General features: G+C 40.0%; 1 protein-coding gene across 2 annotated transcripts in view; it reads left to right on the top strand.

Moving 5' to 3' along the window:
* The window catches only part of LPXN (leupaxin), a 44,561-nt gene extending 24,239 nt beyond the window's left edge, over window positions 1–20,322 (top strand). For both annotated transcript variants that reach the window (XM_077863369.1, XM_077863370.1), the window contains exons 4-9: window positions 4,739–4,838; window positions 7,752–7,919; window positions 8,829–9,002; window positions 9,091–9,172; window positions 18,599–18,747; window positions 19,051–20,322. In XM_077863369.1, coding sequence (XP_077719495.1) covers window positions 4,739–4,838; window positions 7,752–7,919; window positions 8,829–9,002; window positions 9,091–9,172; window positions 18,599–18,747; window positions 19,051–19,320 — 943 coding nt within the window. In that variant the 3' untranslated portion in view covers window positions 19,321–20,322. The remainder of the gene's footprint in view (window positions 1–4,738; window positions 4,839–7,751; window positions 7,920–8,828; window positions 9,003–9,090; window positions 9,173–18,598; window positions 18,748–19,050) is intronic.
* Window positions 20,323–27,131: the final 6,809 nt, after the last annotated feature.

Raw genomic sequence — 27,131 nt, 5'->3', positions numbered from 1 at the left:
TAGCCCTTAAGGTTGTTATAAGGACTTAAAGAGAACATGTGTAAAACTCTTTATGGAGAGTCTGGCATAGGGTGGGCAACAAGCGCTAGCTATGAAGACAAAGCTGAATAAGAAAATAGATAAATATATGGGAAAATGTTCACTTTAAAACATGAAAAAAAAGTCATTCTAATTTTCCAGAATTAGGAATTAGGCACAATCAGAAGGGCCTAATGTTATAAGCAAGCCAACAGGTCCAGAGTGATTAATTGCTTCTTAAAAGGAAGCATGTGTGTGATTTTAATTTTTTCTTTGTATTTCTATGCAGTTAAAATTTTTCTTTACTTATATTAATTTTATATTTACCCTTTTAATAGTAAAAATAGCTTTAATAATTCAGAAATATACAGAGTAAAAAGTTAGACCACCTCCCTTAGTTAGACCACCTCCTATCTCCTAATCGCTAGCCCCGTAGGTTAACTGCTGTCAGATATGTCTCCTTATAGACTTTTGTGTGTGCAAATTCACACTTATGTATCTGTGCTTGCAAATTTAGGTGAATGGAAGGATAGTTTTCATATTGTTGTGGGCTTTGCTTTTTTAAGTTAACAATGTATCTTAGAAATCTTTGTACATCATAAATCTATGTCTGCATTCTTTTTAGCAACTGCATGGCATGCTGTAGCATATATCTGCAACTTATTTAATTATATGTCCATTTATTTTATTTTTAATTTGTTCATAAAGGCTGTACTTTTTTATGTTTTAGGGAATATACTTGTATATATACCTTTGTATATGTATCTCCAGTTTTTTTGTAGGATAGAAACTGGAAATGAAATTGCTGAATCCAAAGATATATGCATTTGAAATATTGATAGATACTGCCTTGCAAAGGATTTAATAAATTTACATAGCTATCTATGATGTATGTAAATGTGTAAATGTATGTGTGTATGATAATCCTGACTTTTGTTGCCAACATTGCCTGTTATCAGTCTTTCAGATTTTTGAATAATGGGTAAAAATTGGTATCTCACTATTTAATTTGCATATTAAAGATTGAGCTTAAACCTATTTTATATAGTGATAAACACTCAAATTTCTTTTTTTGAAACTTACTTTTTTTTACTTTTTTTCTTTTAATCCTTAGAGCATGTTTCTATTAGCTTGCTTTATTGATTTGTAGACTTTAATATTTGAATGTTATTTATGTTTTAAATATTTATGTATGTTTAAATTTTTTTGAGATTATTGATACATTTTCTTTTTTGCCTTCACGTTAGTTTTATGCCTTTCCTAGGAAAGTCTTCATCACCCCAAATTATAAAAAAATGTCCTCCATTTTCTTCTAGTACTTCTATGCTTAAACATATTTCTTTGATTCATTTAAAACTTATTCATGTGTAGAGTTTGTTAAAGATCTAAATTTATTGTGTTTCAAATGGGTTGTGATGCATTTTGTGTCTAATAGTCTGTTTCTGATGATTTGAAATGCTACATTTAGCATATGCAAAATTCTCATGGTTCAGGAGTCTGTTTCTAGGCTTTCTCTCTGTTCCATTCCTTTGATCTATTTGTCTGTTTCTTTACCAACATCACACAAATTTTATTGTCACTTTATACGAGAGCACATCCATTGAGACAGGTCTTCCCTCTTCATCTCTTTTTTTCCCCACCCAAATTACCTTGAGTGTTCTAGCCCATGAATTTTAGCATCAGCTTATTAATAAACTTGAATAATTCTATTAGTATTTCTATATGAATTATATTGAATTTATGGTTTAATGAGAGAAACTGATACCATATTATGCATCATCATTTATGTGTGTCTTGTATGTCTGCCGGTGGGTTTTTCTTCATAGAAGTCTTAACATTTCTTGTTAGAATTATTCTTTAATATTTTATCATTTTTTGGTTGGTAGTTTGAATATGTTCCTTTTTCCCAGTGGATTTTTGAATTGGCTATTACTGGTATATAGGAAAGATATTATTTCATTTTATTCTTTTTAAATTTTTAAAAATTAATGAATTAATTCTAAAATTTTAAGTAGGCTCTGTGCTCAGTGTGGGGCTTGAACTCACAATCCCAAGATCAAGAGTCACATGCTCAGGGGCCCCTGGGTGGCTCAGTTGGTTAAGTGTCTGGCTCTGGATTTGGCTCAGGTCATGATCTCAGACCTCATATGGCTCCAGGCTGAGTGTGGAGCCTGCTTAAGATTCTCTCTCCCTCTGTGCCTCCTGCTCTCTTCCCACCCCTGCTCCCCCCATACGCCTGCCCGAGCTCATGCTCCTGCACATGCTCTTTCTTAAAAATAAATAAATAGATAGATAAATAAATAAATAAATAATAAATAAAAATGAGAAGAGTGTCTTGCTCTACCCACTGAAACAGCCAGGCAACCCTGTGTTTTATTCTTGTATCTAATAGCCATCCTGATATTTTCTATACCTTCTAATAATTATCCAATCATTTATCTTACATTTTCCAGGTAAGTGATCATACCATCTATTTAAAAGAGAAAATAGAAATGAGAATGCTTTGTCTTTTTCTAATATATAAATCTCTTATTTTTATTTTTAAATGCATTCGATAATGCAGTCTGCAGTAATATTGCAGACCAGCAATGATAGTAGGTAGGATCCTTGTCCTCCTCTGCTCTCTTTTTTTTAAGATTGTATTTATTTTAATTTAGATGGAGGGGAGGGGCAAAGGGATAAGGAGAGAAGCTTAAGCAGACTTCCTGCTGAGCACAGAGCTTTTCTTTTAATTAGAAATGTGTTTAGTACTTGACCATTAAATATGAGGTTCATTATAGGTTTCTTATATTTTATCAGGTTATGAAACTTCTTTTCCTCGATCTTCAATAACAGGAATGGTGGTGAAGTTTGTTTCCTACTGCTTTTTAGGACCTATCAATATGTTTTTAAAGCTTTTCTCTATTCTTCAGTATAATGATTTATAGTAATCCTTTTCCTAATGCTGAACCGTGCTTTAAAGACTGGCATAACACTATGTAGCCAGGATGTTTTTAAAACATATTTTTGCTGTTTTTATTATACTTCCTTCTTCCCCCTTCACACCCACACACGTACACACATGCACTGTTCTCTCTTTGTCTGATTATAGTATTGTGTTTCTGTGATATTTATAGAACTTATTTGGTGATTTTCCATATTTTCTATATCCTTGAAATTTACACAATGCATCCCAAAAAATCAGTTTCTATTTGTTTTCTGTTCAATAATTTATGCTTTTAGTCCTTCTGTTTAATTACTTTAGTGTATTTTTTTTTGAGATTTTTAAGTTGGCTGTTTTATTTGTGTCTAGTATCTTATTTTTCAATACGCACTTGAGTCCATTTATTATTTTCTCCCTTTAATAACCTACTGCTTTTCACTCTGAAGGGTATGTGTGTGTATATGTGCTTTCATTGCTATTTCTAAATGGTTGAAAATTCAGTTTATATTTTTTCTCCATCACAAGAATTATTTGGAAGTGCTTTATTTTTTCTTCAGCAGGTAAATTTCTTATGATCAATTTGCACTTTCATTAAAGCAATAGAAGAATATGATCTGTAGGATTTACTTCTTAGAATTTATTGAGCTTTATCCTGTGCTCTCTTGCAGTTTATTTACTAACAATTGGGCAAGTGTTTGAATAGACTCTGTATTCTGTTTCTTGGGCCCAACTTTTATTCATCAGTGTATTCACAATTATGTGAATGTAAAACCGACACCATGTACATTGTCTAAACTCTGTCAGTGGTCTTTTCCTATAAAGAACAGACAGTAAATATTTTAGGCTTTGCAGACCACAGGGTCTCTGCTGAAACCATCCAACTCTGTAAGAAAGCAGCAGTATGTCAGTGAATGGCCATGGCCACATTTGGCCTGTGGACCTTAGTTTGCTGATGCTTGCTCTTTATTCTTACTTGGTTTTTATCTTTCTTTCGCCTGATGGTGAAAGAAGGTGTAATACTTTATAATTTAAACAGAACGCTTTGAAAATAAAAAAAATGTATATTTGGCCATTGTCTTAAAGGTCTTTTTTTTATTAAGATTTTGTTTATTTGACAGAGAGAGAGAGAGAGAGCTAGCACAAGCAGGGGGAGGGGCAAGCAGAGAGAGGGAGGAGCAGGGACCCTGATGTGGGGCTTGATCCCATGGATCATGGGATCATGACCTAAGCTGAAGGCAGACACTCAACCAACTGAACCACCCAGGTGCCCCTCAAAGGCTTTTTTAGAACCTGCTTTGCACCTGGCTGTTGGGGGAGATGGTCTTGCCAGCTACCCATCCAGCACCTTTCTTTTTTTTTTTTTTTAAATTTTTTTTTTATTTATTTATGATAGTCACAGAGAGAGAGAGAGAGAGAGGCAGAGACATAGGCAGAGGGAGAAGCAGGCTCCATGCACCGGCAGCCCGACGTGGGATTCGATCCCGGGTCTCCAGGATCGCGCCCTGGGCCAAAGGCAGGCGCCAAACCGCTGCGCCACCCAGGGGTCCCCAGCACCTTTCTTCATGCACTTGAGAACAATGGTCAGTTTTTGAGATGACCAGAACCAAGTCATAGAGACAAAAGACCGAAAGACCTTGTTCAGATTTTTAGTCCACTACCGATTTTTAAATACTCTCTTTCTCTAGTTTTTACTCACATCTAAGGGGTTAATAGTCAAAACTGCTTTTTTTGGTATTTTATGTGTGACTGAATATTTATCTGAGTTTTGATGTGTTAGGATTCTTTTTCTCCCTGTAGTGAAGTCCAAGAGCCAAAGAAAATACCACATCCTCCTAAAACATCAGCAGCTGCTCAGCTGGATGAGCTCATGGCCCACCTGTGTGAGATGCAGACCCAGGTGAGCACAGTTCCTGGGTGTGTCTCCTTGGAGCTCAGTTATGCCATCTGCTTTTAGAACTCTTGGTTGTCATTCGTTTTTCCCAGACTAAATTTAATTCAGTGGGTGAGCTCAACTTTGTGTTATGTGTTATCTGGACACAAGAGATAATACGATGCAGGCTCTGATCTCAAGGAGTATAGAATGTGCTTGGTAAAATGAAGCAGAAGCCCGTGTAACATCCAGAGACTAAAACACAGATGGTTTATCAAAATATGTGCAGCAAACATTAGGAATGTGGAGATGGGATGTGGGATGGACTCTGAAGAATGGAAAGGGTTTGGACATAAAGAGATAAGAGCAGAGGCCATTCCAGTTGGCATGAGCTGTGAGGGCACAGGCATCTAACGTGCGATGAAATGTGGCAGGACCGTTAGAGACCTGCCTGAGTCAGGCAGAAGAAGGCAAAGTGAGGCAGAGCCAGGACGATCAGAGCATGGCGTTGAAAGTAGGGAGGATGGGGAGTCCTGAGCCCCATACTGAGATAAGACCCGCCTCCTTGTTCTAGCCTCGAGAGCATGGGTGGTGAGCTCACGTGGCCTGGCAGGGGATGGAAATCAGAGAAGTGGGCTTAATAATTTATTAAGGGGACTAGTCTAGAATTCTTAAGGTGGAGACTTCAACCACTGTAAATTGATTGGAGGATTTGATATGCACACATGAGTGGCTCTGAAATCATTACAAGGCAGTCTATAAAAAGGTGTGTGACTGGGGAGGTCAGGGACCTTATCTTTGTGGCTCACCTTTGGACTCCCAATGCCTGCACAGTTCCTGACTCATCAGGGGAACAAATGAATGAACCTCAGAAACAAATTTTTCTTTATTTTTTTTTATTATTATTATTTTTTTATTTTTTTCAAATTTTTCTTTAATGCGTGCAATAAAACTGGGTGCATTTCTCCTTGTAATGTCTATCTGAAAATACTGGGGAAAAAATCTATATTAGGAGTTTTAATTGTGTTTCCTGACTTAGCATATGTCATGGTTTATTTACATTTTCAAAAATATCTGTTTATTTTTTGAATGGGCCATACGTTCACATTGTGCAAAAATCAAAAGTACAAAAGTTTGCAGTGAGCTATTTCCCTGTCAACCCTGTGCCCAGCCATCCAGTTCTACCCATTTCTTACATATTCATTCAGAAATATGCTGGAGTATATAAGTAAATAGATGTAGATATAGATAGATATAGTGGTGTATAGGTAGATGTGTGTATACACATAAAACTGTTTTTACCTCCTTAATATTGACAACCTTTTTGGGCTTTCCAGACATTAACCTTTTGAACACTAATCTCTTCAACATTAAGTAATGTTATATAATAGAGGAGGAAGGAAATCTGTCAGTTGATAAGTTTCTTGAAGGGAAATGAGCATTTTTGGATGAGTGAGATAATGTGAGGTTGTTCCCGGCAGTAAAAATAGGATACGTAGAGGCCTGAAGGCAGACAGTAACAAATCACATTCTGGAGACTGCAGGGAGCCTGGCTGGCCTCAAACAATGGAGGCTTTTAGAGAGGAATGAAAGATGAGATTGGAAAGGTAAAGTGAGGGCAGCGGAGGGGAGACTTTGAATGTCTGTCTAGTGCGTGCAAATATGATGCCGTGGAGGACATCGTGAGCACCTGTTTCCTGATCAGGAAGTATTAGGTCGATAGTAGTAGCCCAGTCAGAAAGGAGTTGAGAGAGACAGAATCAGGACATGACGTGATGAAGGACAAGCAGGGCATCTTTTTTTGTAATTTGAGGCTTTTCCTTTGAATGGATTATGATAACTGTTTTGGGGGTTTACTTAAATAAATCCAATCCATCAGCAAGTATTATCTGACAGCTTCTCACCGCCTTCTCCCCTAACACTGGACCAAGTTATTATTTCTGGTTTGAACTGTTAACAATGACCTCCCTCCTAACTAGTGCCTTTGATGCCACTCTTGCTTGCCTACACTCAGTTCCTCACTCAGCTACCACAGGCGTCTAATGGATCAGATTCTTTCGCTCCCATCCTTAAACTCCTCCAGAATCTCCATAACCCTTGGAATAAAATCTGACTTTACCATGAGGGCCCCCTGGGATCATTGCCTCTCTCTCCATAGTGTTCTCCTACCACGTTTACTCTCACTCCCTCTGCTCCTGCAATACCCCCTCACCCCCAACCTTTCTGACTTTTCTCCTACCATAACAAACTGTTCCCTTCCTCTGGGCCTTCATTCCCACTGGGAATGCTTTTCCCAGTATTCCTGGACCCATCATGAAATATCTGTGCAAATGCCCCTTCCTTAGAGGGCCTTCTCTGATCACCCTCATCCAAATCAGTTCTCTCTCACTGCCCCACCCTCTGTCACTTCTATCTTGATATGTAACTTATGTCTTATCTCTACCTGACATTACATCATATATTTATTTAATCCTTCATTGTCTGTCATCCAGAGAAAGTAAACTCCAAGACAGCAGACTCTTGGTCATCACATACATTGCTCTGTACCAAGACCCTGGGGCTGTGACTGGCACAAATTAGGTGCTCAATAAACATTGCAAAATAAATGGGTAAAAAGAAGATAGGGTTCATTGTTGACTTGTGGTCATTGTGGAAGTGAGAAAGGTATTATCCTCATACACTCAATTTCTCATGGTCAGAAAAGATTTACAAATGGAGGAAGATTACTCATATCTGGCCTGAGGAATTTAGGATAAAAGGGAGATGAAAGCATTTTTATTGGTGTTCCAACGTTGGACTCTTCCAGTGCCTTGGAGAGAGGTCAGGTACAGAAGAAAGCACTGGTCAGTCAAGGTGAGCTTGTGAGGTTGTGTAGAAGATGACAGTGAGGGGAAATATACACAAGACTGATTTTTTTCATGGTTCTTTCCCTGGTGCCAGGTTGCAATGAAAGAAGATGCCAGCAAGAAACACATAGCAAACAAGCAGGATCCCAAGACCTCCCTGGACTCAATGCTGGGGGGTTTGGAGCAGGATCTGCAGGACCTCGGAGTTGCTGCAGTGCCCAAGGGCCACTGTGCTTCCTGTCAGAAACCAATTGCTGGAAAGGTGGGACGGGCCGAGATGTTGGTCCTGTAGCCAACTGTCTGTGTGTATGTCTGTCTCTGTCCCACCAAGGATTACTCTATGGCCTTCTCTCCTAAGATGTTTTAGTAATAGTTAATGATCACTCATCCCTTACCATGCTCTAGGCCCTAGTACCAAGCTGAGGGCTTGCAAGTATTCCCTCATTTAATGGTCTCATGATCTTTTCAAGGGAGACTCTGTTATTGTTCCTTGGTAAAGACCAGGGAACCAAGGGCTCTGGGTTGTTAACTGCCACGTCCCAGGTCTAGAAAGAGGTAGAGGGAAGATTTGAGCCTGGGAGAGCCTGACACCCGAATATGACTCTTAACCACTTTTCTGGACTGCCGGACCTGGGAGTGGGTGCTTTGCCATTGCCCCCTCTATCCCAATATTCCCGGTCCGCTGACTTGGCTCCAAATCATGGCCACAACTCCTGCTCTGCATCATCCTTCACCAAAACCACAAGAAAAGGCCCCTAGCTCTGGCCCTGCATGGGGCATGAGATGAGGTGTTGAGACCAGAGGAATACAAACTGTCATTTATGCCTTTTCATCTTCCAGGGATCCCTTCCAGGCCAGACTCTAGTTATCCCTGTCTGTCACGACTGGGTTCCATTTTGGTTCTCCACTCTCCAGAGCAGTATCTTGCTGATGAACATTTACAGACTTCATCAGCACGATTCGTCAGGAAACGGGGCACCCTTTCACTATCCGCAGAGCGCATACGACAGACCACCTAGGTGGGACCTGGGGCCAGGCCTCTGAGTTGTGTAACTCCAGGGGGAACCGCTCACATGGAATGTAGTGTGCAAAATGCTGCCCGGAACTGTGCAACCTATAGGCCCTCCAGCAGCCAACCGCAGTGGCAGGCCATACTTTGTTTCCTCCGCAGGTGATCCATGCTCTAGGGCAAGCCTGGCATCCAGAGCACTTTGTGTGCACTCACTGCAAAGAGGAGATTGGCTCCAGTCCCTTCTTTGAGCGGAGTGGCTTGGCCTACTGCTCCAAGGACTACCACCATCTCTTTTCCCCACGCTGTGCTTACTGCGCTGCCCCCATCCTGGATGTAAGTACCCCCCTCCCTGCTTTAGCATGGTGGTCCTGGTGGATAGTTCGGCGGTTTCCTAATATCTTCATGTGTGTTCCTTTTCCAGAGAGTGCTGACGGCAATGAACCAAACCTGGCACCCAGAGCACTTCTTCTGCTCTCACTGCGGAGAGGTGTTTGGTGCAGAAGGTATGTCCCGGGTCATTAGAAGAGGACCAGCAGCACTTTTCCTCAGTCTGCTGTGGTGTTCCTGGCTCCTTTTTTTTTTCTTCTTCTTCTTTCTTTTCTTTTAATGTATTTATTCATGAGAGACACAGAGGGAGAGAGAGGCAGAGAGAGAAGCAGGCTCCATGCAGGGACCCTGATGTGGGACTGGATGCCAAGACTCTAGGACCATGCCCTGGGCCGAAGGCAGGCACTAAACCATTGAGCCACCTAGGGATCCCCCTGGCTCCTGCCACTAGCAGCCAAGTGCCCATTTCAGTACTAGATGCCATCTCTCCTTACCTTTCCCTAATATTTATAAATTTTGTTTAAATTGGTTTCTTAAGGAAATATAATTGCATAGTTTAAAAGGTCAAATATTATGTTAAGGGTAATATTGAAAAGGGTCAGTCCTTTGCTTTTCCTTTCTCTACCCCCAAATCCAGTTATCCTCTCCAAATGTTTTCAGCTTTTCCTTCTGCTATTGTGTATTTTAAGGAATATACTTATATTACTATAGATTGACCTTTTTTTTCTTCTAATTTTAACCATTATGTATTAACTTTCTTTTTTTTTCTCATTCATGTATTAACTTTCTATCAGAAAAGATGAGGATTTACTACCCCACCTTACCCCAACATACTTCCTCCCCCCTATTCTCTCAATATATATATATAATCAGCTCATAATTATAGGTCAGACTAGTGTTCAATGTGTAAAGATTGACAACCATGAAAATATTGTTCATTGTTGAGCCTTGTGGCAAACTACGGTTACAATAGAGCACAGATTTTAGAGTTTAGGCTACATGGTTCAAGTCTGGGCTGAGGTATTTATTAGCTATCTGATATCATTCAAATCATTTAACCCCTCCGTACATTGCTTTCCTCATGGGTGAAATGGGTGCAGTAATAATTCCTACCCTGTAATGTTACCTTACAGGGTAATTATGAGGATTTTAGGGTACAGCAGCAGTACAGTATCTAGAACAGTGCCTGGCACATGGAGACCAGTAAAAATTAGTATTCCTCTCATGGTATTCTTTTCATATAAATTTTGTCCTGAAGTTAGTATTTAGATTTCTTTTTTCACTAGCTTAATTTTCATCGTACCTAGCTGTAATTTATTTGACAGAACTGTGAAATCATTCTCAAAAGGTCAGCCACATCTGGTAGTAGGTCAGTCCCACTTGTTTTGTCTTGGAGACATCCGTCCAGGAGACTTCCATCCTCCTGCCCCGGCCCGAAATGGTTTCTCCTCAGGGCTGCTGTGAAGCATTTATTCTGGGCCATTCTCATGGGAATTCCTTTTACTGCTTGATTGCCTTTTTCCTTTGGACCCTTGTTTCCTGGATGCCCGAGTTTTTTAATACATGGTACTACCTTTATTTGGATGGAACAGCTCCTAGGAAAGAATGAATAGGAGGTAATACTTTTGAGACCTTGAATATCTGAAAATATTGTTATTCTGTTGTCTACCTTAAGTTGCCTGGCCATAGAATGCTAGGCAAAAGAAACTATTTTCTCCTGTAATTCTGAAGACATTGCTTCACTGTCTTTCAGCTTCTATGCTTGAGAAGGTTTTAGGATTTTGTTCTTATTCCTGATCCTTTCTGTGCAATCTGTTTTTCTCTCTTTGGAAGTTTTTTTTCCCCCCTTCTTTCTTCTAAATTACCTTGATTTTTTTTTTTTTCTGACTTCTTTTTATGTTTGTTCAGAACAAGTATGACTCACGCCTGGAATCAGAAAGCTTCTTCATTTTGTTTGTTTTTTTCCTGTCCTTTTTGAATTAACCCAGTTGGGAAACTATTTACCTCTCTCCTAAATAAAAACTTGGGCAGTCCCATGTCTTTTCCGATGACTCTCAATAAACAATCCTAAATCAGTTTCAGACACAAAACACAAAACTAAGTCCTTGGGTAATTCCGTCTGTGTAATAGCTAAAGTATCCAACTTATTTAAAGTGACCACCACTTAACAAATAGATAAATAAATAAAAGATGAAGTGACTACCATGCTCCGCTGGTTGGGCCTTTTATGTAGCTGGAGACCATCTATATGTCCTTTCCTGCCTTTAGCATCCACCACCCTCACCTTGTTGCTCATCTTGATATTTGACCCCTTGAGACAGGGGGGGAGGAAGGTGAGCCTGGAGGGCACGAAGGTCCTGACCTGCCTAGTACCGTCATAAATTTGTGTCTTGCTCTCTGGACCTGGCAGATGTTTAACTTTTTTTTTTTTTCTTCTTGGATGCTTTTGTGGATTCAGTACAGGTCCAACTTCAAAGTCTCAATTACCCTTCACTTGTCTTAGCTATAGCTATTTTCTGCTGGGCACGTTTAAGGATACATTCCACACAGATCAGTTTTGCGGAGTTTTCGTTGTTCCCTCCGGTGATCTCTCAGAAGTGATTACAGTGTTTTGGGGTATCTCTCTCGCTCACGGCTTCATTTACAGACCATGGGAAAGTGGCACTTTTTTCTTGTACTCAGTGGGATTGTAGTCACTTAACAGCTGTGTCTCTCTGTTCAGCCAGACTCACACAGGGACTTTCTCCAGGGGTGAGTCAAATACCATCAACTATATCCCACTGATGGCTAGGGACACATATCCAGCACTCTGAGTGGCCCCAGTGAATCCCTCTCTTGACTTGAGATTAGCTGGAACCATACCATACCTCATCCCTCTTGGGAGTGAAGCACCCAGAGCTTTCTCCAAAGAAATCTCTCTCTCAATATTCCTTTCTCTCTTCCTGTTTTATTTCCTTAGACTGAGTGAGGAGTTCATTAATCATGTAAACAGTTCGTGGCTATCTACTTTGAGGGGTGTCCTAAAGCTCAGTTTGAAATTTGACATGTTACATCCTGTTCCTTACACCTTGTTACGTTAGTCTTTGCCAGCTGCTGCCAATCTTTGTTTGCCTGTTTTCCTATTTAAGAATGAAACGCTAAAAGTGTTGCAGGTATAAGCAGAACTTGTCGACTGGTGGACTCAACTGTATGGTACTCAAGTAGCATGCTCTAGCCATTTTGCTGGGAGACCCCCGACTATTAATATTTTAGGTCTTTTAGTGCCTGAGACTCTCTGGTTTGATATTTCTAGAATTAATCACTGCATCTTATGGCAGGAGGGGGTCTGATCATCTTAACGGCTCTCCAGACTTTCAGCCAATCTTGTTTCCAACCTTGAAGACCATCTTGTACATTCACTTTCTGAGCCCCTCTGATGCTATGGTTCTCCCCTGCTTGAGTTGTCTTGCACCTCCCTTCTGGAGAAATGCAGGCTTTGGTTTTCTTGTTTGCCAAGCTAGTCACCACTCTTAGACCTACTTACAATTTTGGAAGATTTTATTGATATCTCATCTATGGCATCTCCTCTCCTTTTCTTTTATTCCTTATGGGTGCTTCTATTTTAAATAATTCTTTAACTGTCGTGTTGGCGGTATTTCAAGAGGGAGTGGAAATAATCCCATGTATCCTGCCCTTCACCAGCACAGAGACTCATCTAAATGTCAGGCATGTTATTATGCATATTCCTAGCTATTATTCCCTTAATCCCCACCACAGTCTTGTGAGGGTATTTTTATCCCACATTTTCTTGGTTATAGATGGAAACACTGAGCCTCAGGGAGGTAACATAATTTTCTTAAAGTTACATGGCTAGAAAGTCAGAGTTGGAACTGAAATTCAGGTCCCATTTCTGCAAGTTCTGTAGGTTGTTTCTACATCATCACCACTGCCCCCTGACAGAGACTCAGTTCTTCTGCTTTACTTTCTTGGCACCCACAGGGTACATTTTATTGACAATAGACCCAGATATAGTAGCACTGACATAATCCACCAGCAAAGTACTTTGTAGTGATTTGCTTGTTCAGTGAAGCTTGGTCAGTGCTTTTCACAAATCATTAGGTATTTCATTTCTAGATTGTACTTTAGTTAAGCAGGATTTTTTATTGAGATTTAATCTAAATCATATTAAAGTGTGTCACAGTAAATGTATATAGTACTGGTAGCCAAAGAAGCATGAGAGTTAGTTGAGTAGAACAGTCAGCTAGTGAATACTGCCCACAGATGATTATGATGTGGAAGTTGCCTGAGACCAGAGCAATAGAATACAGACATATTTCCAGAAGGCATGTAAGTTAGATACAAAAGAAGTTATCCTATCCATAGGATGACCAGAAAGCCCCATGAAGGTAGCTAATACTCATTATTGATGACTTCAGCCCCCCTTGAAATAGGGCAGATTAGGTCATTTATGACTTCATGTCCTCATCAGGCCATGCTTAAAACATTTATTGAGACACCTGACAAAAGAATGCCGTTTATTAAGCAAAAGCTCTTCCTAGATTATATTTTTGTTTTTTATCCTTTGCTTTCTGTAAATGGGTCTCCTGCCATATGGTTGGTCCTTTAATTAGGTGGCACCTGGCCTCACCCCAAATCACATAGTCATACACAGAGTTTCTATAATGAGAACTTAACCACTGAGCCTTCTGGGAAATTAAATTCATCTGCATTTTTGTTTCAGATAAGAAAATTCCTCTTTAAGGCTCAAGTTTCTAAGCATTTCAGGCCTTCGCATCCTCCCCTAGGGACCAGGTCCTCAGTGCTTGCGTCTTTCTTTTTAAATTGTTCATTATCCAGGACATGCAGGTGCTCCCTAATTTCCCCTGTGGCTAAGAGCCTCACCAGAGTATAAATACCTCTCTCTCTCCCTGTGGCACTTTTAATTGTTAGTGTTTCTCATCCGTCCTCCAGAGGTAATTGGCCCCAAAGAGAGCCTCCAGGAAAGTAACTGCTGAAACTTTCTCAGTTTATTGGATCACTAAATGCAAGGGCATCACAGCAAGTTTGGCTGATTGCTTTTGATTCCTCTCCTGAGACTCACCCTAGTGGCGGCAGAGGCTGTTCCTTCCCTGCTGTGTCATTCTGGAGACCAGCTACCCTGCAAATGCCTAGATGAGGGTCATTCCTAGGTCAGTTGCCATGTCTTACAATTTTCTCAAGTAACACCTACTTAAAGGCAAGTTCAGTTTGATGTCACTTGCTTTATAGAGCATAAATGCAAATTCTTGAGCCCCACCCCAGATCTACTGAATCAGAAACGCTGGGGCTGGGGCCAAACAATCTGCATATTGACAAGCTCTCCAGATGCTGGATGCATGCTAAAGTTTGAGAAATACCGTGCTACACAAAAGCAAGGAGTATGGTTGTGGGTGCTGGCTTGTTTTTCTGAAGTGGCAGGCCTTCCTGCATTCAGTTGTACTTGATTGGACTCTAGACATTCTTTGATAAGGTAGAAAAAGTAAAGTGAGTTCTTCTGTGTCTCAGGGCTTTAGAAGAACATAGGAAAGCTTATAAAATTATTAGTTTAGATTCTTAAATCTATAGGCCTCAGAAGCTGATTCAATTGTCTGCTCTTCAAAGACAACATAGTTGAACAAAGCAAGGGATATCAAAAAGTGATCAGATAACAGAAAAACTGTAGTTACATGACTTGGGTCCCAATCTCTGGCTGCTCCTATTGCCTTTTTGGATCTGGCTGCTACTATCAAGATGGGTTCCTAGAAATAATGTTTCTGGGGTGGGTCGCTTTTCAATCCACTGTGCATGCTTTATTTACATTCTCTTTAAGTGGGGGGTGCAGGTGGAGCTCTCATATTGACAAAGCTTCTGGGTTATGATACTTGGGCTCAACTGATGCTCAGTCCCCACAGAGAGGTCAACACCAGGATGCACTTAAATTAGGGGCATGACATTGAAGTTAGGCTTTGCAGTTAGGCCCAGGTATGAACATCAGATCCCTTACTGACTAGTTTGTTATATGTAATTTCTCTAAGCCTCCCTTTTCTCATTTGTAAGATGGGAGCATTGCGGTAGAGGATTTAATTTCAATTTATACTGCAGGTAGAGCCGTCAGTTGGAACCAGTACAAAGCAAATGCTGCATAAATGAGATTTCTAATAGCCATCTTCATGTTAGGCAGGCTCTCCTGATAAGTGCTAAGGAGAGTCCCTTACAGAAAAGTTCACCTATTTACACATATTGTTGTTAGGCCTAGAGAGACTCTAAATTACATTACTTGTGGAGCTGATGGTCTCGATTGTGCTGTTGTATCATTGTTCATATGTCTCCTCATTCAGTAAATATTTATTGAGCAACTACCACCTATGTGTCAGGTACCGCTCTAGGTACTAGGGATGTAGTGAAAAAACCCAAACTTCCCACCCTCATGGTGCATATATTCTAGTGAGAGGACAGATAATGATCAAAACTAGTCAATTAATTAACCAACTTACTCTATACTTATAAGCCACTCATAATTTACTCTATATGCAGGAGAGGGGGTGGTAGACAGGGTGCTGTTTGAGATAGGGTGATTGGGTCAGTTGTTCTTGCGGGACTTTCAGGTACATGTAGGACCAAGCCATCTGGGAATCTGGGAGAAGTGATTTTCAAAGCTAAGGGCACACATTACTTAAATGTTTGAAGATGAATTGGTTTATTATATTTTTCTTTTTTAAATGTAAAGACAATTTAAAAAATCTTGCAGAAATCTTCACTTTTAACTTATTAACTTGTTAACCTAATGCAACATAAAAAAATTTCCCTGGGGGATCCCTGGGTGGCGCAGCGGTTTGGCGCCTGCCTTTGGCCCAGGGCGCGATCCTGGAGACCCGGGATCGAATCCCACGTCGGGCTCCCGGTGCATGGAGCCTGCTTCTTCCTCTGCCTGTGTCTCTGCCTCTCTCTCTCTCTCTGTGACTATCATAAATAAATAAAAATTTAAAAAAAAAAAAAAATTTCCCTGGGCAGCCCGGGTGGCTCAGCAGTTTAGTGCCGCCTTCAGCCCAGGGTGTGATCTTGGAGACCCGGGATCGAGTCCCACATCAGGCTCCCTGCATAGAGCCTGCTTCTCCCTCTGCCTGTGTGTGTCTCTCACTACTCTCTGTGTCTCTCATGAAGAAATAAATAAAATCTTTAAAAAAAATAAAAATAAAAAAATTCCCTGTTCATATTTTTCTCCATTTGTTAATATTTATGCATACATAACTTAGGTGTACCTAAAATTCCTTTTTATCACTTAAGCATTTCCTCATGTGGCTTCATAATTTTATAATAATAATTTTAATAATATCAATTATTCCATTATTATTCCATTAATATCAATCATTCCATTATTCCTTTATCTAGACGAATTATTAAAAATTATGTGTTTAAGTATATTCATTGAGGCTTTATTTACAGTTCCAAATATTGTAAACCACTGTGTTCATAACAGTATATTTAGATTACTTCTTGTATGTTAATAGCACTGCAGTGAATATCCTTTTTGTTTTTCGGTTTTTTAAAAGATTTTTATTTATTCATAAGAGACACAGAGATAGAGGCAGAGACATAGGAAGAAGGAGAAACAGGGTCCCTCTGGGGAGCCTGATGTGGGACTCGATCCCAGGACCCCAGGATCATGCCCTGAGCCAAAGACAGACACTCAACCACTGAGCCAACCAGGAATCCCCCCAGTGAATATCTGTAAATGCAACATTTTCTTTTGATTATTTTGATTCATTCCCAAGAGAAAGATATCTGTATCTTTTAAAAAAATTTTTGATACATATTACCAGATGATTTTCCAAAAGAATACTAACATTTAACTTTATCCCCTGGGAATATATAAATACGTGAATCATTCCATGGATTTTCCAGTATTGGGTAGACTTATTTAACACTGTTTTTACTAGTTAGCTAAAATTAGAAATTAAACCACAAGTTAACAAAAATTAGAACTTTACTTTTTTCTTTTGAGTTTCATGATTTACTCATGTTGAACATATGACTACCAAAAGTATTTTGTCTTATGCTATTTGTCTCTGTTGTGAGGATGACTTATTTTAAAGAGTTTAAAAAATAGTCACCTTGGGTTTCTCATCCTCTTTTATCTGGACATAGGATGTGTAAGGCTCCAGTCAGGGGTTTTCTAACATGAGCCCAACTGTAAAGATGTCCAGTATTAAAGAGAAAGCCTTCACACATTAACAAATTGACTACTATTTTATTTATGGAAATTGCTTCCTGCCTGGCTTCGCCAATTATCCAAACTAATTTTGCCAAACTAATTTCCTCTAACCTCCACCTCCCTTTCTATCCCTTTTTCTTGCTGGAATATTTAAAAGCAAGTCATAGAAATCTTATGCCACCATTGAATACTTCAACATGCACCATCTTTAACTGATTAGTCAGGACTTTTTTTTTTTTAACATAACTACCTTCACACCTAATGAAATTATTAATTCCTCATTATCATATAAAACCCATATAAAAAACTTCTCAAATTTGTAAATCATGTCATTTGAATCAGTCTGTTTCAATCAGTTTCATCCAAGCAAAGCATATGCCTTGCATTTGACCATTTTACCTCTCAAAATTTAAAAGTCCTGTAATGATCCTCTCTTTCCTATTTTTTGATACCAATAATTTGCCAAGAAACCGGAACCTGTGTCCTGTAAGATGTTCCATATCCTTGATTTGGCTGGCTGTTTCAATTTCCTCATGATTTATTTTAACTTATTTACTTTATTAACCCACCCCCTTTTCTGAGATATAATTGGCAAATTTTTTCTTCAGTGTGTGCCTTGTCTTGGCTTTGCTTATGGTGCTTTTTGGTCATGTACAAAGTCATTCATATATATTTTTAATGGAGCTAAATTTATTGACTTTTAACTTGCTTTTAAATTTTGAGCCACAGTGTTCTCATTGCCAGGTTAAAGAGGAACCCATTCATTTTTGACTCAAGTCTTTGCATGGTTTCAGTTGTTACATTTAGAATCTTACATCCATTTGTAAATTATTATTTTGTAGCCCTTTCTTTTTAAAGATTAAGCCCTTTTCTCCAGGTGCTGTTTTAGGTTCTAGAGTTATAATATGGCAAGACCAACAGTATCTAGTTTCAGAGCTAATGCTCCTCCAGTGTGGGAATACAGACCACAGAGATGGTTTTAGATCATGGTAAATGCTAGAAAGATGATTCTTTAAAAAGATGAACTGATAGATATGGGCTGGTAAGAGGCACCTCTGAGCTGATTTCTGAATCATAAGGTGAGACTGGCCACGCCAAGGCCTGGGCCAGAGCTGTGCAGGGCAAAGGCGTCAAGCAGGAATAGACACCAGGCCCAGCACTAATGCACCTGTCTCCCATTGCCTCCTGTCCCTTCCTTCCTTCCTTCCTTCCTTCCTTCCTTCCTTCCTTCCTTCCTTCCTTCCTTCCTTGTGTTTCTTATGATGAGCTGTTGAGGTTGGTATTGAATATGAGGACGCTGAGTTTGGGAGAGTTGAAATCATTGGCCTCTTCTCAGCCTCCAACTTGGTGGAAGGTGTCACCCCACAATGAACTGTTGATTGTACCTCTCCAGGCTTTCATGAGAAGGACAAAAAGCCATACTGCCGGAAGGATTTCTTAGCCATGTTCTCACCCAAGTGTGGTGGCTGCAACCGCCCAGTGTTGGAAAACTACCTCTCGGCCATGGACACCGTCTGGCACCCAGAATGCTTTGTGTGTGGGGTCTGTATACTCGCTTATCTCTTGGATTTAGGAAGAGTCAAGGGTCTTCCTTTCTGAGGGGCAGAACAGCAACTGGGAAGAGGGTTCACAGCTTGGGGTGAGGGATTAACATGGGCTCGCTAGAGGAGGCACAAAACAGCACCTACTGTGGGCATTTGCTCTTCTCTTTGGCAAGCAGGTAATATTCTCACCTTAGTTTGTCACAAAACTGGTGGGAATTTCAAGGCTGAAAGTTTTACTTTGCTGACGTTCTACTACTTGACATCTGCATTCCTTTTCTTTTTCTTTGCCTCATTCCCCCAGGACTGCTTCAGCAGTTTTTCTTCTGGCTCCTTCTTTGAACTGGATGGACGTCCGTACTGCGAGCTCCATTACCACCAGCGCCGAGGAACACTCTGCCACGGCTGTGGGCAGCCCATCACCGGCCGCTGCATCAGTGCCATGGGCCACAAGTTCCATCCTGAGCACTTCGTCTGTGCTTTCTGCCTGACACAGCTGTCAAAGGGCATCTTCAGGGAGCAGGATGACAAGACCTATTGTCAGCCCTGCTTCACTAAACTCTTCCCTCTGTAATCCCAGCTGAGCCTGCAGTCTCCGCAGATCCCCTGCAAAATTTAAACCAGGAGAGGAAGGAGTGCTGTGTTGTTACTGCTTTGCTGCTCAGTAGGAACATAGAGAAGGTAAAGGGAATGAACTTCTAGACGTTACATGGCTAGGCTTGGAGTCTTAGGTTGTAGATTTCTTAGTTTGTAGATTTATTTTTAAAAAATCAGGTACTTATTTTTTAAAAATCAGGTACTTAAATTTAGAGTTGTGTCCGGCCACTTGTGCCTCTGCAGATGCATCTTCTACATGCACACATTCAGTTCATTGCCAGTTTTCTCAAATTTCTCCCATTTTCACTCTTGTGATGGCCCTGCACATGTCTTCTCTCCCATCACCTCATAACTTGGCCTTTCCATGCCTTCCTCATTTCCCCGTGACTCACTTTCCCATGACCAATGCATTATCCTCGCTGTCAGGAATCCCAATGCCCCTCCTAAGCTCTCTGCATCTCTCTTCATGTGCTTCTTTTTCAAGAGGAAGTAGATGTTAAGTGCACTACTTTGAGTACTGACATCATTGATAAATAAAATGGCTTTCAGTTTTAATGTCTTACTGACATGTTTGGAGACAAACTTTTGTTTCCTGTGGTATGTACTAGGCACTGTTTGCAATTAAATCCATAACCAGTCTCCTGTTTACTTCCATACAGTAGGCACTTTTTTTTAATCAAAAGAAATTGAAAGGAGGGACTCCTGTTCACTAACTTTTCTCTTAATTTGCACCCATAACATTCATTTTATGTTATTTTTTTGCACTGAGATAATTGAATCATCTTAAAAGGTGGCAAAATGTCTTCAAATTGTTTTCGTCACTCTGTTTACCCAAAGTGAAAAACCAGATCTCCTCTAGACGCTTGAAAATTCCTTTTGCATATGTATGCATTTCTACAAACTCATAAAATTGTGTATATTAAGTAAGTCCAGGTCTTTTGTATATCAATTATATCTCAATAAAGCTGTTTTTTTTAAATGAAACACACATTTTTCTCAAATTCACAATTATCTCAAAAAGGCAAACAAGATGGCCATTTTATCTCTCAAGAAAGCTGCTATAAGGGATAATTTGATCATTTCTAGCTTGGATTAGGAAAGCCAAGCCACGAAGAAAATCTCCATTTAATTATCTGTTCCTCTTCAAAGCATCATAAGTATATTTGTAGAAAAGTTTTTCAGTTATTAATGAATCAGACTTTCCCATGTCCTACCTCAAGTAAGCTTCAGAAAGAGTCCTGCTTTCTCAAAAGAGATATTGGCAAGATCTACACTATGTCTTTCTTACCATAGTCTTAAAATAAGTGCATGATTATTTATTTTAAAAAATTAGAGTTTAAGTTACTGAGGAAAATTACTTTACTGGAGGTATTTTTAAAATAGGATCAACTTAATATCTTTAGACTTCTTAAAGAATGATTCTTGTTAAACTTGATCACATATGTCTCCTTCACGGGAATGGATTATAAGGGGGTTTTGAGAATTACAAGGAAGTGGTAACAGTTGACAAGATCTTCAGCATATCCAAGCTACGTGGGAGTTCCACACAGGGAGCCATCAGGCTTCTTGCCCTGTTTGGTTGAGACCAGACTAAGCAAAGTATTCGTTCTTCTGTTAAAACATCCTCCTTAACATTAGCTGCACTCTATGATGTCATATGCAGGTGCCAATATAATACTGTTCCTGGCTGCCTTGGTGATTTGACAAAGTATACTTGAGGCATTAGCCCTTAAGAAAGAATGTTCAAGTGCTATAATATGCTCTCGTTTAGATTGGCTATTTTGAGATATCAATAGAATCTATATATTTAAAAAGTCAGAGAAAAGCCAGTGTTCATCAGATGCAATTAAGAGATGAAGACTTTTTCTCCTTACAGTGAATGTAAGTGGTAATATTTATTCAAGAAGAGATGCTGCATTCAGGACCACTGTTTTAGAGGCAAGGAAGCCATTCACGAGTTTTCTTAAACAAAACAAAATGAAATGAAACACAGAGAAATACTATTACTCAAACCGATCATCTACCTATTTACTCTGAGTAACTTCTATTTTTATTTGAAAAAATAAAATCTACCTTGAAGGAATGAGGCTTTTCCACCAGTGAGCAATACACACACACACACACACACACACACACACCTGTGAGCACTATACGCATACACACATATACATACACATACACATATACATATACATACATATATTTCTCAAAGAGAAATTTCTCAATTCATTTGGCCAGTTATTCTTTGGAATACATAGAGCGTCCTCAAATTATTTTTCCATACAAGTTCTAGCAAGTACTTCTATGGCAGTAGGATGGCTACCAGCCTCATGCTGTCTCTTTCACAACCAGTAGAGGGAGTAAGAGCTCTTTTCTCCAGCTTTGCAAGTGAAAGTCCTGAGATTCATCCTCACTTGGAGTAGTTTAGGTCATTTTACTGGGAGAATGGATTATCCAGCTTAAGACAAACCAGACCATTTCTAGAGTTAGGCTCAGGGCCAAGTTCCTGAAAACACAAGAGCTGTGTGGAGGAGATGTGAATACTTTAAAAATCTGGGTAATGGTAAGAAGGGGGTAACGAACCTCAAATTTGTTTGACTGTATATTCAAAAGCAAAAATATTAAAGCGTTTCTGAGTTTCAAGGTAATACAGAAGGTAAGCAAGCAGATATTTCTAGTGCCCCAAGAGAGCATGTAACAGCACTTAACAGAAATCCAAAGCAGAGGAGAGTCAGGAGCAATGGTGTCATGAGGAACAGGGGGCAGAGGTACTGGTCTTTGCTGGGCCCCTAGAGACACAGCATTAAGAAGCATAAAAAGCAGCTCCAGTCTGGGAATATGAAGAGGAAGCTCTTCCGGCTGAAATAAAGATGGAAAGGAGTGATGCCTTTCTTTAGAGGCAATGTCTTGGGCATGAGCAGGTCCCCACTAAAGGCAGTGGTGGCTGAGAAAGTGACCACCTACCCTCTAAATACTGTGGAGTCTGTTACTAGGTAGAATTTGCCATCAGGGCAGCATATAAGTGCTGAGAACCCAGAACTCAAAGGAGAAATGGAAATGTACTGGGACCCGCTGGGTGAGAAAGACAGAAATCTCAGATAAAAACTGGGGCTTGAGTTGTGCTTGTTGCAAATTTATAGCTTTGCCAGGAGGCAGCAACATCTCAAATTTATTCTGTAGGAAATGAGACAGTTTATGTAAGAGCTTTCTCCTTCCTAGATGTGGTAAACGCATGGTACCCAAATTAATTTCCTGTGGGAAGATATGTCCTAACTGCATTTAGGTTCACAGATCATGGATTCTGGACAATTGCACAGATTTGCTGGCATCCCCTAAGTGATCCTTCTTCCCCCTCTTGTTTTGAATGTCACCGCATCTCAACAAATACTGCATTCCAGCAGTAACATTTTGGCCTGGGATGACAACTCCAATTGCACTGAGAAGATATCTCAAGTCACAGGTGTTGACGGAAGAACTCCTGGAGTTCAGTATGAGCAGACCAAGAAATCAAAGAGGACTATACTTCCTCTGAACTTGACTTAGAGTATGTCAACTTAGTTAACCCCAAGTTATGTGCTACGATTGGTCATAATCAGAGATGTGAAATAGAATGGAAGTACCACCCTGCTGCCATCTTTGGCTTAGGTGGATAGGTGGGGCTGTCCATCCCTTAGCTCCCGGAATGGACACACATCTCAGGCCTGACGAGTAAGTGTGCTTTGTTCTTCTGGACCAAAGCGATTGGATCAAGAATAGTCATGTGACCCCAAACAAAACCAACTAGATTTCTTCCCAGGACCTTTGCTGGGTTTATTGGGAAAAAGATATTCTCATTTTGTTGAGATTCTAGCTGTGACCATAATAAAAACCCATTGCTGCTGAGAAATATCTTTATGGTCACTTTGGGGAGCCTGCCTGAGAGAAAGAAGCCAACACAGAGGAAAGAATCTCATGAAGAGACCATGTCTTGGGGCGCCTGGGTAGCTCAGTCGGTTGAACATTGGACTCTTAACCTGGGCTCAGGTCATGATCTCAGGGTTGTAAGATCAAGCCCCGCATCATGCTCCATGCTCGATGTGGAGTGTGCGTGGGATTCTCTCCCTCTCCCTCTATCCTCCTGCCCCTCCCCCATTCTCTCTTTTTCTCTGCTAAATAAATAAATCTTGTGAGCAAATAAATCCTCTTTTTTGCTCAAACTCATTTGAGTTGGAGTACTGTCACCAAAGAATTGCATGAGCAGAAAAGACATATTCTCTCCTTTATAAGCTTAAAGTCTCATGAAAGAACGGATAGATGAATGAACAAACCCACCAGTGGTACTGTATGTACATTGGGTGTCACCATACAAAACTACTAGACAAACATCTGATCCTCCCAATGCTTTTTACATTAGAGCCCAAGGAAATACTGTATTTTAAGTCAGAGGCATCCGGTGGATAGCTGTATACTTAAAATACAAACTTCTTGTTCCTGTCCAAGTTGTTAGTAGAGCTGAGTCATGTGCATCAATATCTCTATGGAGGAGGAGGGGGGAGAGGGTGCTGTCATTCTCTATGCAAAAACGTGTTGGAAATCATGTTAAATGTGCTGCTTTATCTAGTGCTCATCCATAGAAAACTCTTATAGCTTTAATGTTACCATAATGCTGTGTATTTGTAAGGAAAATAGTTTTAGAAAAATCTTGAAATTTTACTTGCAAACAAACAAAAAAAAGAAGATGTAGAAAGTTTTAAGAGAATTGGATTTACCTTTATCCCAAAAGTTGGCACTTGACAAAAATTGGGTTTACAAGAGGGTGAGGAAGAGAAAGAAGTCATGTATAGTGATTCTGAGAGGAGAGCTTAGGGACACCTTGCAGTGCTTTGGAGATTGAGGGTGATGATTTTCATTATGTCCAATGACACTTGGAAAATATGACTTTCCCTCTCCAGGTGCTCTTGCATCTTCAGACATGACTTAAGAAATATTAGAGGCTCAAAAATAAAGTTAGGGGCTTGGAAGGAGAGACATTTTCCTAAAATAATCTGAAAAATTTGAAAGGCAGGGGAAGTGGGAGGGAAGAACATGATAGGATATGTAAGAGAACTTGTGAGTTGCAAGATGAAATTTCCAGAGCTTCCAGAGAAGGTAGGAATTTGGATAAGGAGAAGGTGACCTACAACACACTCTCCATGAGGAGAAGAAAGGCCATAGGGATGGGAGGTGAGTGTTGTCTCTCACTCACTTAATCCTCTTATACAACTGCCAGGGGAAGCTATTGCTTATTCTGGAGTGTCTCTAGGTTTGGGTTTTCCTACGTGGACACTAAGACTAGGGATTTGTGGGTAATAGTCTATTTAGGAGGAGATCTCTGGGTATATAAGTAGGAGAGAGGGAAAAGTGAGACAGCAAAGGGAAGCAGGCCAATTAGGTGAGCCCTGATGAACAGATTACTGGTGCATGCAGGAAGATGGAGCTCAGTGTTCTTGATTTCTAGAATCTATTGTAGGACACATGAGATGTCAACCAATGCCCCTACCCCATCTCTGCCTTTTCTAGCCTGTCCCACTTTGCAAGTTGGACATGTTTCTGTGACCAAAGAAAGCCTTTCATCTAAATCACAGGTGCTTGAAAGCATTCAAAGAGCATCAGTGTGCAACTAGCAGCCAATGCCAACAGATAAGTGTGGGGAACTCACGGCATCTGTTGGGGAAGTTATGAAGGGGTAAGCACATAAGCAAATATTCCTTAGAAAGTTCTTCCAATCACTGATAATTGTAATACTTGGAAAAATACATTTGTTTGCAAAGCTTTAAAATAGTCCCAGCTCTGGTAAACTTAATGAACCTTATCTACCGTAGTAAATGGTAGAGAGGATTGAAGACAAGAGGGGACAAGGATGATTATTTCCAAATTACCTATGGAAAAAAATGATCAATTACATGAATAGGTCAAGATTACTCAATTTTAGTGATAACACTAGAACCAGACCAAAGCTTGCCTAGCCTTTGCCTGAGACACTGCCTCTTAGGCTTAGGCTCTACATCCACAATGTAAAGCCCATCTCAGAAATATGGCCTAAGCAGTAAATTTTCAAGAGCCAAGTGAGAGCACTGGAGCAGGAAAGTGATCCACTGCCATAGCTTGGGCTGTTTCTGGTTATGCTATCAAGAACAGTAGCTTTGGCACCAGACAAATCAAAATTCAAATGTTGATTCTTCCACTTACAAACTGTGTAAACCCTGGTTAAGCCACTTATCTTCTCCAAACCAGTTTCATAATAGGCTAAATGTTGGTGATAATACCTCCCACATGGGTTTGCCGTGAGGATTAACCAAGATAATAAGTGAAAAAAGGGCTTTGTAAACCACCCAAAACCATACAGAAAAGGCATTGACAAAATAGTCCAAGAACTACATGAAGTCAATATTGCTTCCATCTCTGGCATTGCCATGGAGACTGTGAAACCATAGCAGGCTTTTAGTTGTTTTGTATGATTTTAGAAATCTTTTTTAAGGCTCAGGATGAAAGCTGATGGAATTGAAAATGCTAGGAGATTAGGAGAGCTTGAATTTGAGCCCATAATCTTCCTTTGCAGCAACATATTGACAAAGCAAGGCTCACGAGTGAGTAATTTCCCTGGCACAGGAAATCCATCCAGTTAGCTGCTTGCTACAGATAGAAAACAGCTAACCTGGGTTAAGGAAGCAGAGCCACAGGGAGGAAGTTTGGGAAACTTCCAATGTTATGATTTTCATTGCCTGTCAGTGGCCTAATCATCGTTCAAGGGAAATAACCAGGAAAATCCTTATCATCATCATTACTCGTATCAGTCTGCTGGGGCCACCATAACAAAATAGCAGACTAGGTGACTTAAACAATAGAAATGTATTTTATCACAGTTCTGGATGCTGGAAGTCCAAGATCAAGGGGTCAGTAGGTTTGGTTTCTCCCGGGCCCCTATCTCTTTGGCTTTCAGATGGCCACTTTCTCAGTGTCCTCGCATGGCCTTTTTTCTGCACGCCTCTGTATCTCTTCTTCTTGTAAGGACACCAGTCCTATTGGATTGGGCCCCTACCTCCTGGCCTCATTTAACCTTAATTACCTCTTTAAAGACTCCTCCAAACACAGACACATTGGGAATTAGGGCTTTAACATACACATTTATAGAGACATAACTCAGTCCAAAATATTACTTAAAAAAATACAGTGGCAAAGATACAACTCTACATGCTATCTGATGACAGATAGGTGGTGTCACTCTGTTACCTAATCCCAAACTCACCAATGGGCAAATTTTGGTCTTTTTTTTTAATAGACACCTTATTATATCCACAGGTGATAAAATCAATGCCAGGGTAAATACAGATCTGCTAAGCATTTAATATTATCAAGCTTGTGTGACTGGAGCATGATTCTGAGGCCAGCGACCACAGGGTCTATCTTCCTGACTGTCTGGACGAAGGTGGGATCTTGCTTGGCAGGAAAAGCCACCATTTCTGTTTTCACTTCCAGAAGCTTCCTTTCATTCAATGAACACAATTCTTTTACTCTGCTTCTTTCTAGATTGAAGTCAAACTTGCTATCTGTTCAGATTTTCATTGCTTCATGCACTACTTATTCTTTTAACAGAAGCAGTTCCAGTTTTATTTTCTCACTTTCTGCTCTGAGGGACAAAAATTCATTTCTTCTCCAAAACAACTATTCCTTTTTCCACATTAGCGACCTGAGAAGTTATTTGCTGAAGAGTGATCTCGGCTGCATCTTGGTGACCAATCTTTGAAATCGTATTCCTGTATATATAGTATA

Source organism: Canis aureus, chromosome 21 (assembly GCF_053574225.1).
Source record: "Canis aureus isolate CA01 chromosome 21, VMU_Caureus_v.1.0, whole genome shotgun sequence".
Lineage (NCBI taxonomy): Eukaryota > Metazoa > Chordata > Mammalia > Carnivora > Canidae > Canis > Canis aureus.
This window is presented reverse-complemented; position numbering and strand designations above follow the sequence as displayed.